The sequence below is a fragment of the Elephantulus edwardii genome, unplaced genomic scaffold (assembly GCF_000299155.1).
Source record: "Elephantulus edwardii isolate Elephantulus edwardi_28Jun2011 unplaced genomic scaffold, EleEdw1.0 scaffold00051, whole genome shotgun sequence".
Classification (NCBI taxonomy): Eukaryota; Metazoa; Chordata; class Mammalia; order Macroscelidea; family Macroscelididae; genus Elephantulus; species Elephantulus edwardii.
Window position 1 is genome coordinate 12532952 of NW_006399801.1, and position 15969 is coordinate 12548920.

Consider the following 15969-nt stretch of genomic DNA (forward strand, 5'->3'; position numbering starts at 1 on the left):
TGAGACTGACAAAGGAAAGTACAGTTTTTGTTCCATAAAAAGGGGAATTGTGTTGGGAGGAAGGATTGTCAAGAACTATTCCTAGAAGCATGGAGATCTTGTCTTTGCTGTCCCCTTGACCTGGGGCTGAACACCAACCAGTGGTTTCTTAGAAAAGGAACCCAGTTTCCTTCCAGACAGCCTCTGTTGCCTCAAGCGGGAACGCCACTGAGATACTCGCTCAGGGTTCATCGAACAGCTGCAGGTCCAAACGGACCACAATCTCTCCTGTTGGGACCTCGTGGAGCAGGAGACACTTCGTGACTGGACCCTTGGAACCCTGATCTTTCTTGATATCAGCCACGCGGATCTCTGTCCGACCCAAAAAATCTGAAATGGAAACAAACAGACCCTAATCAGCAAGATATCACCTTCTCTCCAAGGCATGAGCTTTGGGAGTCTCCCAAGTAATTGTAAATTTTCCCTTCTTTCAGAAAGAGTTAAAGTCAAGCTGCAGGAATCTATCTAGGAGCCATGATGATAGAGATTGACATTTAAATGGGGTGAAAAGGAAGGGACACCAGAGGGGGACAAAAGAGAGTACAGGACAGGCTAAAGATACAAACCATGAATATTTCCACACCTGCTCCCACAGACCCCAGAAGGGCTGTAAACTCTCTGGGAAATGATGCAAACCTAATCTTATTAGTTGTACAACTTAAATGTTCTTCCAGAAGAACAACTATGTTTTAGGCTAAAACTGGACAGTGATCTCTCATAGAGGTTGTTGTTTATGTTGTTGTGTACCATCAAGTCAGAAACAACCCATAGTTGACCCTCTGGTGGGTTTTCAGAGGCAGTTAATTGCACAGGAAGAGAATGCCCATCCTTCTCCCCTGGAGCCGCTGGTGACCTCAAACCATGTGCCCTCAAGATTGCAGCACAGGACGCTTCAATGATTTAGACCCTCCCAGAAGAGCTGTGGGTGAGCATTAACATTACTGGTAAGTGTGTTCATTTTCTCCTGGACACAGAGCCCACTAATTGATCCTAAAAGCCTTCTGAGGTCGCAACTCTTCTCACTATTTCTTAGTTGTTGGAATGGACGGAAAACCTCATAAGCAGTTCCTTACTTTACCTCTACCTTGCATTCGAACTTCCGAGTTGTAAAACAACCCAGTGGTAGATGGAATTTCCTCCAGGACTTAAGAACCATAAATGACATAGCTGAGCATCTACATCTTGTGGTTCCTAACCACTACACTATAACAGACAAAGTGCTAGTCTATAGGCCTTTTATTTTAAGAACCACCTTCCCTCTGTAACTTGATTTGTGCCACTATTAGAACCTCTACTCAGAACATTATTGCTTTTTAATTTTTGACTCATGTACTTTTAACTTGTTAGTTAAATTTGTATCTTCCAGGTTGCAACACTTCCATGATACATCTTCAAGGATATGAACATGTACGGCTCAGCACAATTGATAACAGTGCATCTAAATTCCAAAATCAATCTCCATAATAGTCTATGTGTTTCCTACTGCCAAAGGGGCCCTTTAGAGTAGTGAGAGATTATCTTCACCCTGAAACCTACAGCGTCCCTTTTCAGCAGGAAGTAGCTAAGAGAATACGCCATCCCCTTTTCCTTATAAAGCAGGGTGAAGTCTCTCTCAGGGAGGAGAGATAGGGAATGGCAAAGGACACACTGACAAAGGAGATTAATCAGAACTGGCTTCGACAAGCACTGTGGCAACTGGACAATTAAAACAGACATTCGGGGGTGGGGAAGAAGAATGAACTGGGGAGGAGGGTAGAGAAAATAGTGCAACAATAAATGAATGAAAACCCAAAATCTCTGTAAATGTTCACTAAAAGTAATAAAATTTAATAATAATTAAAAAAAAAAGGATTGCAGCACAGCTTCTCGCCACTAGGTCACCAGAGCTCCCTTGAAATTCTCAAAGGAAGATGTTCTGTTACACCCTTTAGTTTAGTGGTAAGAAATCACAAAGGCATGCAGTTTGGATCCACCATTAGCTCTGCAGGAGAAAGACAATTCCTGTGTGATTTACTGCCTCTAAAACATGCTGGGCTCTATGAGGAGAAGTGTGGCATCAGGACTGGGGGAAGATCTATCAATAATCTGCGATATGCAGATAACACAACCCTACTTGCTGAAACTGAGGAGGACCTGAAGCGCTTGCTGTGACTGCAGCCTCCAATATGGATTGAGGCTCAATGTCAAGAAGACAAAGATTCTCACCACTGAACCAATTGGCAGCATCAGGATGGATGGTGAAGAGATTAAGATTGTTCACAGCTTTAGTTTGCTTGGCTCCGCAGTCAACACTCTTGGCACCAGGAGGCAGAAAATTAAAATACATATTGTAATGGGAAAGTCTGCTGTTAGGGACCTCTCCAAAGTACTGAAGAGCAATGGTGTCTCCATGGAGACTAAGGTGCATCTGATACAGGCCATGGTCTTTGCAATCACTTGTTATGCATCAGAGAGTTGGACAAGGACAAAGGAGCATAGAAGAAGAATTGATGCCTTTGAGCTGTGGCGCTGGAGAAGAGTATTGAGAGTACCATGGACTGCTAGGAAAACAAACAGATTCATCCTGGAGAGGGTTAAACCAGGCGGCTCCCTGGAGGCAAGGATTCTGAGGCTTCGTCTGACAGACTTTGGACATGTTGTAAGGAGGGACCGACCGGTCCTTGGTAGGTGCTTGGTAGAGTGGAGGGACGCCGCAGGAGGGGAAGGTCCTCTATGAGGTGGATTGATTCAGTGACGGGGGTAGTCAGATGGGTGTATAAGAGACAGTGCGATTGGCACAGGACAGAGCTGTTGTACACAGGGTTGCTATGAGTCGCAAGTGACTTGATGGCACATAACAACAACAACAAAACCTGCTGTAGGGTCAACTATGGGTTGGTTCCTGCTTGACTGCCCACAACAACAACAGAGAGCTGAAGAGCGAGGGCTCGTGCTAATTGTGCTCCTCAGTGCCCGCTGGAGGCAGACACTGGGATGGTGGAGGAAGCAGGAGCACGTGGGCTGTATGCTTCCAGTAGTGCTTCCTGAACAGCCTCAGCACCACATGTGTCAAATCTTGAGTGTCAGTGCTGTGGACTGAATGAAGTCCTACCTTCTGAGCCTAATCTGTGACCATAGTTACAAACCAAGTGAGAATGCTCTCAGTTAATACCACAGTGGGTGGGATTCCAGCCTGAGTCGTGTCCTTAAAACAAGAGATGAGGGAGACAGATACACACAGGATAAAGACACATGTTGTGCAAAGGTACACCTAAATATACAAACCAATAAAAACGTGGGTTGGCTGGTTGTTTTCTGTTTGGTAGTTTGTTTTTGTTTTGTTTTTTTAAAAAAACAGAAGTTGAGAAATAGTATACAACAATAACTAAAAACACGCCAAGGAATGTCTGGAAACTCCTGGACTACCAGCAGTTGGAGGAGACAAGAAAAGGTCTCTCCTGGGACAAATAGAGAGAAGAGGTTCTTGTTGGGGAGCTCTGGTGGCCTAGTGGCAAGAAGCTGCACTGCAATCCTAGAGGCTCACGGTTTGAATCCACCAGATGCTCTGCCGGGGAAGGAGGGACAATCTCCTCCTGTACCAGTCAGATCTGATTTGATGGTACACACACACACAAATAATAAAATAAAAATTTAAAAAAAGAGGTTCTTGTTAACACCTTGAATTTTGACATTCAGCCTCTAAAATTTTGACACAATAAATTTCTGTTCTTTAAAGCCTCCTAGTCTGTGACAGTTTCTTATGGCAACCGTAGAAAATAACAACAATATGATGGTGTATGTGAACACAAAGGGAAAAAACTTAAATGCAGATACACATTGGTGTGAAACAGGACTTCAGGTCATTAGTTATTTTGTTTCTTACTTACTTGTTGGACATTTATTATGTGCCAGGAATTATATCAGAATTAGCCTTATTTCAAATCTGAGAATTGTTTCTATTGGACAGTGTACTGTGTTGAATAGTATACTCTACCCTCAAATTCATGTCCACCTAGATCCTGTAAGTGTAACCTTATTTGGAAATGGGATCTTTCCCAATGTCATCAAGTGAAGACGGGTCACACGAGATTGCTTGCTGGGTGGCACTGAGTCAGAACTAATCCATAGCTGACCCTCCTGCAGGTTTTCAGAGGCAGTAAATCACATGGGAAGACCACCCATCTTTCTCCCAAAGAGCAGCTAATGGATTTGAACCACGTGCCATTGGGATTGTAGCACAGTTTCTTACCACTAGGCCACCAGAGCTCCCTCATCCTAGATCAGGGTGGGCCTTAAATCCAGTGACTTATAGAAAAAGGGAAACACGGGCACACAGATAGATGACAGACATGGGTAGACAGAAGCGGAGTTGAAGTTATGATGCCACAAACCAAAGGAGATCAGATTGTCCACAACCATTAGAAGACACAAGGGGCAAGGGAAGATTCTTCTCCAGGGTCTCCAGACAGTATGTGGCTCTGCCAATCCCTTGACTAGCAGATTGGCTTCATGGTGAAGAATCATGCTGCCAACACAAAGGTATGTAGTTCGGATCCACCAGAAGCTCCACAGGAGAAAGACAGACAATCACCTCCTGTGTGAGTTACTGCCTCTGACACCTGTGGGAGGGTCAACTATGCACTGGCTCCTACTAGACTGCCCACAACAACAACAAAGGGACGAAGAGCGAGGGTTTGTCCTTACTGTGCTCCTGAGTGTATGCTGGAGGCAGACATAGGGGTGGTAGAGGAAGATCTCTAGTCTGTCTCCAGAACTGTGATAGAACAAATTTCTATTGTTTTAAGCACCTAGTTTGTGGCACTTTGTTATGGAAGTCCTGGGAAATCAACACAGGAATAAATTGTTTCCTTTTGCCCCAACTTGCATTTCATGGGAATTATCTCTGGTGTAAAAACAACATTGTTTTTGTTGTTGTTAAGTGTCATCGAGTCGTAGGTGACTCATAGCGACCCTATGAACAAAAGCCCTGGACACTTGTATAACTTTCATCGTTTCTCCAGGTTCATAGGGTTTCCGGAGACAACTTTTTTCAGAAGTGGATGCCACTCCTGCTTCCAAGCTTGGAAAACAACATTAGGATCTGTAATCTACACCCTAGTGGAGTTGTCAATGTGTCATGGTATTTCACTATGAAAAGAAAAATCCAACCCCAAAGTTCACTTATCAGAGTAAAAGTTGACAATATGACCAAGAAACAGTCAAGAAACCAGAATTGGCAGTCAGATTGTTCTGGATTCAAAATCAAGCTCTAACATTTAACCTGGTGTTGTGACTTATCTTGGACAATAATCAATAGTACCTAGCTTACGATGAGAGGATTTAGATCAAACACAGAGGCCAAATAGGACAATTTAAATTGCACTTTGAGTCAGCTCCACATCATAAAGACCCTACAACAGAACACCAGTCCTGCTCCTGCCTCATTGTCACTGGCATGCTCGAGACCACTGTCGCAAACATTTATACTCTGAGTCTCCCAACCTAGGGGACTCATCTTCCAACGCTCCAACACATAATCTTGGGATCCATGTTTTCACTGGTTAACTTTTATAGTAGATTTTATAGTAGTCTTTCTTCGTCAAGTTCAACTCAAACCACTGGCATCAACTCAGAACTTACTGATATCTGACCCCCGATTGAGTTTCCAAGGCTGTAAGTTGCACAGGTGGACACTGTCTGTCTTTCTCCCTCAGAGCCACTGGTGGACTCACAGCACCAGTGGTGTGGACATTGATTAGGGGCACAGGTCACTACAAACTACACCACCAAAGCTCCTTCCTCTCTTTTAAGTCTATTCCAGTCTGGAAGTTCTGCTGAAATCAGGCCACTGAGCGTGGTTCTACTGATACTTGAAATACCAGTGATAGAGCTTGTCGCATCCTAACCACACGCAGATCACCAGAATGTGACAAACTACGATAGCAGGGTGATAGTTCTGACACTGGATTTTACTCAAGAACATAAGTAATTATATAACTGCTTAGTTGAACCTATACATAGACCAAGAGTCAGTTGTTCCAAGAGAATAAAAGGTTGTTTTTTGTTTGGGGATTTTTAAAAATAGTTTAAAATCAAGATGTGTATATCAGGTTTAGATCCTTTCAATGTACTTAATCTATCCATATGATGATCAAATCACCCAAGAAGCTGGACTATGTGAAAAAGAACACAGCATTAGGCTTGTACGAAGACTCACCAACAACCTGTGATATGCAAATGACACAACCTTTCATGCTAACAGTGAAGAGGACTTGAAGCACTTAAGGGTGAGAATCAAGACTACAGCAATCAGTGGGTACAGTGGGTACATTTTTTTAAATTTTTTTTTAATTATTATTTTGTGTATGTGTGTCTGTGTACCGTCAGATCAGATCTGACTGGTACAGGAGGAGATTGTCCCTCCTTTCCCGGCAGAGCATCTGGTCGATTCGAACCATGCGCCTCTGGGATTGCAGTGCAGCTTCTTGCCACTAGGCCACCAGAGCTCCCCAGTGGGTACATTTTTACAAACAGAACAAAATCCTCATAACTACACCAATACATAAAATCATGATTAATGGAGCAAATATTGACGTTGCAAGGACTAAACATTATTTGGATCTATAATGAACACCTGTGAAAGCAGCACTCAGGAAACCAAATGATATAGTGCAGAGGAAAAATCTGCTGTCAAAGAACTCTTGAAAATGTTAACAAGTTAAGATGTCACTTTGAGGACGAAGGTACACCTAACCCAAGCCATACTGTCAATCAGTTCATCTGGTGGCCAAGTGGTAAGAAAGTGCACTGCAATCTCAAAGGCAGAGGGTTGGAATCCACCAGCTGTCCCATGGGAGAAGGATGGACAATCTCCTCCCATACTCTGATTCTAAAAACGTGCTGGAGGGTCAAGCTGTGAGTCAGTCCTGACTTGACGGCACACAACAACATATGCATGTAAAAGCTGGACCACAAAGGAGGAAGACCAAAGAATTGACGCCTTTGAATTACAGTGTTGACATAAGTGTAGTTACAATACATAACTACAGTGACAGCAGTGATGAATATGGAATATGCCATGGACTGCCCCAGAAGAACAACAACAAAAACGGGTCTTGGAAGAATTACAGCCAGAATGCTTTCAAGAAGTAAAGATGGTAAAACTTCCTCTCACATATTTTCAACATGTCATCAGAAGGAATCCCGAAGAAGGGCATCATATTTGATAAAAAGTAGAAAGTAAGCAAAAAAAGAAAGGAAGATTTGGTAAGGTGGATTGACACAGAGTGTGCCAGCAAACACGGCAATGAAGGTGAAGACGCAGGAGTGGGCAGTGTTTCATTCTGTTACACACAGAACTGCTTTGAGTTAGAACCAACGTAATTTATAACTCTGAATGTATAAATCAGAAATAATCTCTAAGAGTATAATTAAACTTACTTTCTGGATTCTATTGTATTGAGCAAGGGAGGAATGCTAGAGAATATTCTTGTTCAGGTTTGAAGCAGAAATAGGAAAGTAAAAGTAAAATATTGTAACATAGAAATTCTGCCTGCACTTCTGGGCTATTTCTTGATCCAGGGATTTTGGACTTGCCATCCCTCACAATCACATAAACTAACTGAAATAAATTAGAAGCTGCACTGCAATCCCAAAGGCACGTGGCTCAAGGCCTCCAGTTGCTCTGTGGGAGAAGGACGGGCAATCTCCTCCTGTGCCATTAACTGCCTCTGAAAACCCGCTGGAGGGTCAGCTATGGGTTGGTTCCGACTCAGTGGTACACAACACAACAACATGTATGTGGGTGGTGGTTGTTGTAAGGTGCCATCAAACTGACAACTCATAACGACTGTGTGAACCACAGGCATGATCCTTCACCTATCCTGCACCATCATCCCCGTCTCTGAGATGCTCACACCCATCTTACAGTCACTGTGTCAGTCTATCTTGTTGAGGGTCTTTCTTTCTCTAGCCTTTTCCACTATGATGTAATTTTCCAAGGACCAACAAAATGCCCAATAAATGTGAGAAAACTTTCACTATCCTTACCTACAAGGAACACACTGGTTGAGCTCCCATCAAGACAACCTTAGAAAACCCACGCATCATTCTACTCTGCATTAGATAGGTCATTATGAGCCAGAATCAACAACAATATAGGTCTAGGTAGGTATGTTTGCATAGCCGGGGGGGTTCTGTTTTTTTGAACCAGCGAGCTCTGGTGGCTTAGCGGTAAGGAGTCACCCTGCTCGAACCCACCAGCTGCTCAGGCAGGAGCAGGATGGACAATCTCCTCCCATGCAATTAACTGCCTTGGAAGCTGGCTGGAGGGTCAGTTATGAATTGGTTTCTACTTGGGGTGCATCTAGATTTGTGCCATGGACTACGGAACTGTGTGGAGGTGCTGGCTTCCCTCACCCCTGCCTTCATCTGCTCTTGGAAAGTCCCATACTGTGGCCTGAGGCAGCTGGCACAGCTCTAGGTGAAGCTCACCTCTCCAAAATGCCTCTAGCACCTGTCCAAGTCTCCCTCAGAGACACTGCACCTCATTTTGTGCCAAATCAATTTCTTGGGAAGGAAGTCCGTGGAATTCTGGACATCAAGTTCTCAGGGAAGAAACCTTGACCCATGACAGTGGGGTGACAGGGCGGAGGGCCAGGCGCCTGGTGGGCAGGTATGTCTGCTTCTTACCGTCAGGGGAAAACTGGTCCCTCTCAAACACGGTGATGCAGAGGACCTCCTGCTCCAGGTCTCGGATGAAGAACTGGCAGTTGGAATTCCACTTGGGGTTGAGGGTGTCCTGGATGGTCTTGGTGATGTGACACTGGGAGCCCATGGTCACCTCGCAGTACGGGTTGCTCTTGCCTGGAGTGAACAGAGCTGGTTCGATTCCCGCCTGTGAGGGCCGCTAAGCTCACTCCCCTCCTTTCATTCCCCTCCAACGCCAGGCTTAATAAATGGTATAAAACGGAGAAATGTGGCAGTTGAAAACCCTACAGCTCAACCTCACAATAAACAGATAATATTAAACTAGGCCTTTTCCGACCTCTCATTTAGCTTTGTGTCACATCTACTGTGAAATGACAGCCACTCAGGCGCCTATGAAAAAGAAACTGAAGAAAGTATAAAAATGTCTAGGTTTTCAAGAAGTACTAAAAAAAATTAATAAAATAAATAAGGCCATTCCGGAAGGAAGTAGGGGATTATGAAAACAACACGCTCAATTCAAACTCGGGGTGGGATGAGTGCGGGGAAAGCTGCTAACAGCAGAGGGCGCCAGAGGGATTTCTCGGGGTCTTACCGTGAGAGCGGCAGGGCTTGAGCTCAATGCCTTCCACCACGTTCACCATCAACCTTCCAATACCTGTTGCCCTTTGGGAACGGACTATGATGGCGGGGAAAACAACACAGAGTGATTAATTTTAACATCTGAGGCCTTTCCCATCCCCGTTTGCCTCACTGGCCCATTCAAAAATACTCCCCTCCTCCCATTAGACTCTTGCTTCCTGGCCTGGACCGTGCCCACCTTTTCTCATCCCGCAGCACCCTCTAACGCTTCCTCTATAAACTCAGGCCTCCCTCTGCCTCCAGGCTCAGCTTCTACATCCAACCAGCTTGTGCCCGAACAATACCTTACCAAGGTAAGCCTTCTCTCGCTTCTTTTTCTCCGTCTCTATGTAGAGTTCAGAGGCAGCTTTGATTTTCTGCACCCAGGCAGTCCTTAGAAAGGAAAAGGCAGACAGCTGCCAAACATAACTCAGGATAAAGGCTCAGTCTGGCCAAATTCAGTTTGCAGAACTCCGTTTTCTTTGTTCATTTGATCTTAACAAAGGCTCGGGGGAAGAAAGTCTAATTTTACGCCACAGGATGCTGATAATTAGTCCTACCATAAATAAGAAAGGCATGGATGGCATTTGTTATGAACGTAACCTCAAACTGCACGGATGTCTCTGTGGGAGCAAATCCATGAGCAACACTGACTAGGAGGAGATAGCAGCGCACGCTCTCTTCCCCTCTTATTGAGATCTATCAAATATTTACCTAATGCAATAGTGTCAGGGGTTCTTTATTAGGAAATCACCTGAGGGAAGAATAATAACTGTTTCCCAAATACCAGAGCTTGCTGCGTCATGGTGATCCCGAGTGTCGGAGTAGAACAGTCCCCCACAGAGTGCTCTGTGACGGCATTTTCTGAGTCCTCTCCAGGTCTCTCTTCTGAGGCAGCTCTGGATGACTGGAAGGTCCAGCCTTTTGACTGATTAGCAACTGAGCGTGTTAACCATTTGCATCCCTTTCCCAAGTAGGGGACCATTTTAAATGAGAGGATAAAAACACAGGCAAGGGGAACACGTCAGCATGGTGTTTTCTCCTTCTTTTGAGAACCAGATGCACACCAAACTGACCCAGCTTGTTTGCTTGGTACAAATGCCTGTGCTAAATTTGTGTCAAATTCATCCATCAGAAAATAAGCATTTTCACTGGATTCCAGGCCTGAGTCTAAAAGACAGTGGGATACTCATGACCCTATAATCGATAGCTTGTCCCAGCAAGACAGGTGAGGAGTTAGGGTTTGGAGCTTCATATCTATTCTCAAGCTTCTTTCCTATTGGCTTCTGCCACCTGGTAACTTAGATATTCTGAGAGGCTCTGTTTATCTCCAAGAAGGCTAGACATTTTTCAAGAAAATGCTGAAGCAAAATTAATTTCAATTTCTTTTTATTTGGAAAAATTCACGCCATATGTCAAACTTGTGAAGGCCAGGTTGTTGAGACCATAAAGAATGTATTATGACCTCTAGCCAGAGATGATGGCATTGCAATTGGGGCCCTCTGAGGATGTCAATTAGTTAAAAGTCCCACTTGTGTCCTCCTCATAAATGAAAGAAGGACAAGGAAATGAGGGGCAGGGAACACTGGCGTCCAGTGCCGGAGAGGTGGCAAGTCTCACCTTTCATTTATGCTCTCTGCACGGAGGGTGTAGACTCTGTCGATGTGGGAAATGTGGAAGATGGGTTCATCTCCAGAAGGATCAGTGGGCAATTTTACTAGAACCTCATTTAGGAAAATAGGCTGAAAAAGAACATGCAGGTGTTATAAAACAAGGTTGAGTGTCTGTATGGACCAGTAGACTAGACTGAGGCAGGCTGTGTGTATATGCAAGTGTGCGTGTGCACACCTCCTGGTAAACTAGAATTTGTATGTGTTGACATGGGTTCCAGTAAATTAAACCATGGATACACCATGTTTTAAATGAGACTGTAGATGCAGTAATTAGACCGAGGACGTGTGTGAACATGCCCATATGTATACTTCAGTAAGCTAGGCTGTGTCTGTGTGCTCACATAAACTCAACTGTCTATTCTTCCAAATTGGGCTGTACATATGTCTAGGGATTCCAGTAACTAGATTGTATATGTATGTACATGCATTCCAATAACTAAAACTATGTGTATGTGTGTGTGCACGGGCTCCAGTAAACTATATTGATATGTGTGCACATATCTCATTAAATGAGACTATGTCTGTCTATCTGTACCATGTCCTAGTAAACTACACTGTGTGTATATATGTACACACTTTTCAGCAGACTTGACCCTGTGTGTGTGTGTTCCAACAATTTCGACTGTATATGCGCTTATGTTTCAGTGAAGGTACGTGTGTGTGTGCACGCACGTGAGCATTCCAGTAAGCTAGACCAAGTGTATGTATGTGGTTGTGTGCATGTTTCCATAAACTACACTGTGAATATCTTATTTAATTACACACATGCTCCAATAATTTGGTTGCACTGGACCTCAATAAACCAGGCTATCTGTGTACACGTATCCACAAACACAGAGGCAGTAAATGAAACTCAATGCATGTGTACATATATTCCAGTAAATTAAACTGTGTGCACATGTTTTCTAGTAAGCTGGACGAGAATAATCATTTCATGTTAACAGCAAATTGTATGAATTAAAAATTATAACTATATATTATTTCCCCCTTGGTCTTACAGGAATTTTTAAGTCCCCTTCAGAATAAGATCTGACTGCTCTGTTTTTCTCATCATACATTCTGGCTGAAAAGAATTCCTAACAAGCAAATAGTCTCCAGCAACTTCACATCCAATTCTCTCCAAAGATTTTTTTCAAACAAAGTTTCTACTGAGGATCTGTATAAATACAGTGCTGTTTTTCCCAAAATAAAGCCCACGGCTGCTTCAGAAAGAATTTGTCTTAAAAAAAAAACACAACACCCCCACACAGACGAATTTAGGAAAACAATACCCCATGACACAAAGACACACAAACACAGCCGGGCACATATGAGAGACCCAAATAAGCAGCTTGGGGAAGTTCTCCACACATCGACTATTAAACTCTGTGTGTGCTGGCAAGGGTAAGGGGCCCAGGTGTTTCAGATTACCTAGGGCAATTGGTGGAGGTTTTGGGGCTACTCAGTGCTGTTTACCTCTGCAAGAGGGCTTATCCACACCTGCCTCATCCATGCACTACACTGGGGACTCCTGCAGGGCGAGGCCAGCTTACCCTAGCTCTATGGTTCAGATTTGGCAGTTAATACACATTCCATCTATTAAATCAAGCTTCGTTCCTTTTCTGACATTACTGGAATGACTGTGGTCTACAGGCTGTCCGCCCTTTCTCTCTCTGTCTCTCTCTCTACCATGGAACCAGAACTAACACACAGCTGACCCTTCACTGGGTGTCCAAGGCTGTAAAGAGACTGGGAGGACACTGCCCATCTTCCTTCCTCAGAACCTTTGGTAGATTCGAACTGACAGGTGTGTCCTTTGGGTTAGGAGTGCAACTCGGATGACGAGGCCACTAGAGCAACCTCAATTCCAAGGTCGTCACCTTTGCCCTTTTCTACTCACTAGAGTCACCGCAAAACTAAACCATTTGCTGGCCGTGACCTTCCAGAGACGGAATGTCAGATGCTGCTTCCCAGACCCTCTGAGTGGGTTTGAACCACCAATCTTTCTGTTAGTAGTGATGTGCTTAACTCTGTGTGCCACTGCTAACACCCTGACACCTTTTGGAAGTGTTCTCCTCCCCAAGACACATCAACCCTGGTATTGCAATCTAGAATCAAACTTACTGTTTTGTACATTTTATACTGCAGGTTAGATTTGGGGCTGAAGACCTTGTCGGTGCCAGAAGACCCCAAGGGCTTTATGATTTGGGTCAGCAGGAGGAAGTCGTTGAAGAGGAAGCCATACAGTTCCTTGTTGCTCTTGGCTTTGTAGAGTTTCCCACTGTGCAGAAACTTGCGTGGCCCCAAGCAATTGGTCACTGAATTGAACACAAGTTGCTGAGAAAGGAAAACAAAACCCAAAGAAGAGATGAAGGAAGGTCATTTTTTGCGTTCTTGGCTTTTGCATGGGAAAGCATGGGCTCCGTCAGAATCTGAGGCTGGACCTTAGCAGGGCCCTTTGTGAGGCACAAATGAGGACCACTTTGCAGACGGTCATGCCATCCACAGTGAAATAAGTAGCCAGCCCAAGGCGGGAAAGAGTTAAGCCTAATGGTTTCACTAGGGGCTCACTAAGTCTTAAGATGACTGGAGCTCGTCTCATTTTTTATTTACCGGGAAACTAGGCTGCAAGAAGAAAACTACAGACCCTTTCCCATGAAGACCACTCTCCGCTGCATGCCTGGACGGGGCATGAACCAGCTCCAAACCAAAAGCAGTACGAGGTGCCCGAAGCCCTTCACCTTCTGCCCAGGGGCACTGACTTTCCTTGGGCTAAAGTCCAGACCTCGAACATGTGTGGGATAGAAAAACTCAGTGGTGCCCAGTGACACAGGAAAATTAGCAAACACTATATTGGGCCCTAGAGTTGGCACTAAGGGTTGGAACGCAATGCTAACACTCCAGTGGGCTCTGTCACCTCACGCAAGCAGGCTCCGAAAGGGTGGTGGAGACTGAGGCAGAGGCGAGCCCATGAAGGCCTCCGCTTTCTGACAGTGGGAGGAGAGGCTGAGGAGAAGCCACAGCCATTTGCCAGACAGCAAGACAATACAGATACGTGGCAGGTCCCTCAGGGTCCCACCTGCCCACACAGAGCCCCAGAGGGCACTCCATCCATCAGTCCTCACGTCTGAGGCTATATCTAGAGCTTCTGAATCTCATAGACTTGTCTGAGGGGAATATTTGTAAAGGAGTGGCAGGTTCATTATACATGCCCCTCAAAAGATATGAATCACCACCTTCCTACCTTCAATATGATAGAAAAAAACAGTAGTATCTCTGTGGCAAGAGGCCTGTCTACTGGTGGAAAGAAAATGTGAACACCTTACTCTTGGGTACAAAGAGAGAGGAGAGATTTCTAACCTTCATTAAGGCTCTAACAGAGCCCAAAAGGCTGTAGGTGGTACCTTCAATGACTATCCTTTGCCCCTTGCACTCTGGACAGGGGCAGGGACTCACTCTAGCCCTTGCTTGCAAAGAGAGAGTTTAAGTCACAGTCAAGTCACAGTGACTCCAGAGAAGCCAATGCTATTGGGCCCAACACTGGGACACAGGATGCTCTTCACTCAAAGTTAACGCTCCCTAGCTGGCCAGGTTTGCACTGCATATACAAGAAATGAAGATAGTCTTAACATATTCAGAAGAACAACCAATCCAGTCTTAGGATAAATACAACCAGAACGTTCCTTTAGAGCAAGGAAGGTGAGACTGGACTCACTTCCTCTGGACATATCATCACAAAGTTCAATCTCTGGAAAAGGAGGTCATGTTTGATAAAGGAGAGGGTCAGCAGACATGAGGGCACCCCTCAGTGGGTTGGATTGGCATAATAGCTGCAACAGTGGACTTCAAACATATCAACACACAAAGATGGTGTTCTGTTAAACACGAGTCACCATGAGTTAGCATTGACTAGATGACAACCTACAATAACAACAACAACAAATCTTAAGGCAGGAAAGCCAAAGGCATGCAACACAAACTGACGTACGAACAGCCATACTTATTGTAGCAGCATTTACAGTGAGCAAAGAGGTGGAAACAACCTGTGTCCATCAGTGGCAAAACTGCTGAAGAAACTGTGGTACAGCCACAAATGGGGTATTATGATGCATCACTACAAAATGACTGAGAATTTGTGAAAGACTATATGACATGGATGAATACAGAACAAATTATGCTGAGTAACACAAGTCAGCCACAAAAGAACAATTATGGTCTGTCGTTGTTATGTGCCATTCAGTTGCCTGCAACTCAAGGAACACCAAAATAAAAAGCTAAGGAAAGGCTTACACACTGAGTCAATCTTTGAGGGTTAACAGAGATAAGGGTGGGGGTGGGGCAAAAAATCAATAAACATCTAAGTTGGGTGGAGGGAAAGGCAAGATGAAAAAGAAACAAAGATACCAAAGATCTTTTTTTAAAAAAAGAATCCCAAAGATGGCATTTATTTGAAAATTCCTTCCTGATGTATGCCTAGATCTGGGCCACACATAGAACACGTGACAGTGAGCAAGGAAACGGAAGCTATCGCATCCACTTCCTGTTATTCTGAACACCATAAAGGAAAAACCAAAACTGGTGTACACTAACTAGGAAAAACTAATCAGTAAAGAAGAGGAAGAGTTTGATTTTAAGTTGCATATAAGCCACATCATTTAAATGGCACAAACTCTGCTTTATGCTTCACGTTGTAGAATGAAGCCCCAGGCCTCACTGTGCCCCCTCTGACTGATGCTGTCCAGCTCACACAAGCCCACTTTTCCACAGTGCATATCATCAGGTTGGCATTTCTGCCTGGTGGAGTCCAGAGAACTGAGTGTCTCAGATTCCTGTGCCTTTAGGATCAAGTCCAAACTCCGGTGACTGACACGCACCCCCTTCTCAGGCTGGCCTCAGCCTGCACCATCTACTGTCTCACATTCCCCCACAGCAATCAGGGTTCCTCCACAAGCCGTCTTTACCAGCTCTGCTC

At 44.5% G+C, this 15969-nt stretch overlaps 1 protein-coding gene across 1 annotated transcript in view; it reads right to left on the minus strand.

Moving 5' to 3' along the window:
- Positions 1-220: 220 nt before the first annotated feature.
- Positions 221-15969, minus strand: part of ITSN1 (intersectin 1 (SH3 domain protein)) — a 286095-nt gene continuing 270346 nt past the window's right edge. Inside the window, exons 35-40 of the mRNA XM_006886744.1 lie at positions 13122-13334; positions 10966-11087; positions 9656-9738; positions 9320-9403; positions 8710-8883; positions 221-369 (exon numbers count right to left, since the gene is read on the minus strand). Of these exons, the coding sequence (XP_006886806.1) occupies positions 221-369; positions 8710-8883; positions 9320-9403; positions 9656-9738; positions 10966-11087; positions 13122-13334 (825 nt within the window). The remainder of the gene's footprint in view (positions 370-8709; positions 8884-9319; positions 9404-9655; positions 9739-10965; positions 11088-13121; positions 13335-15969) is intronic.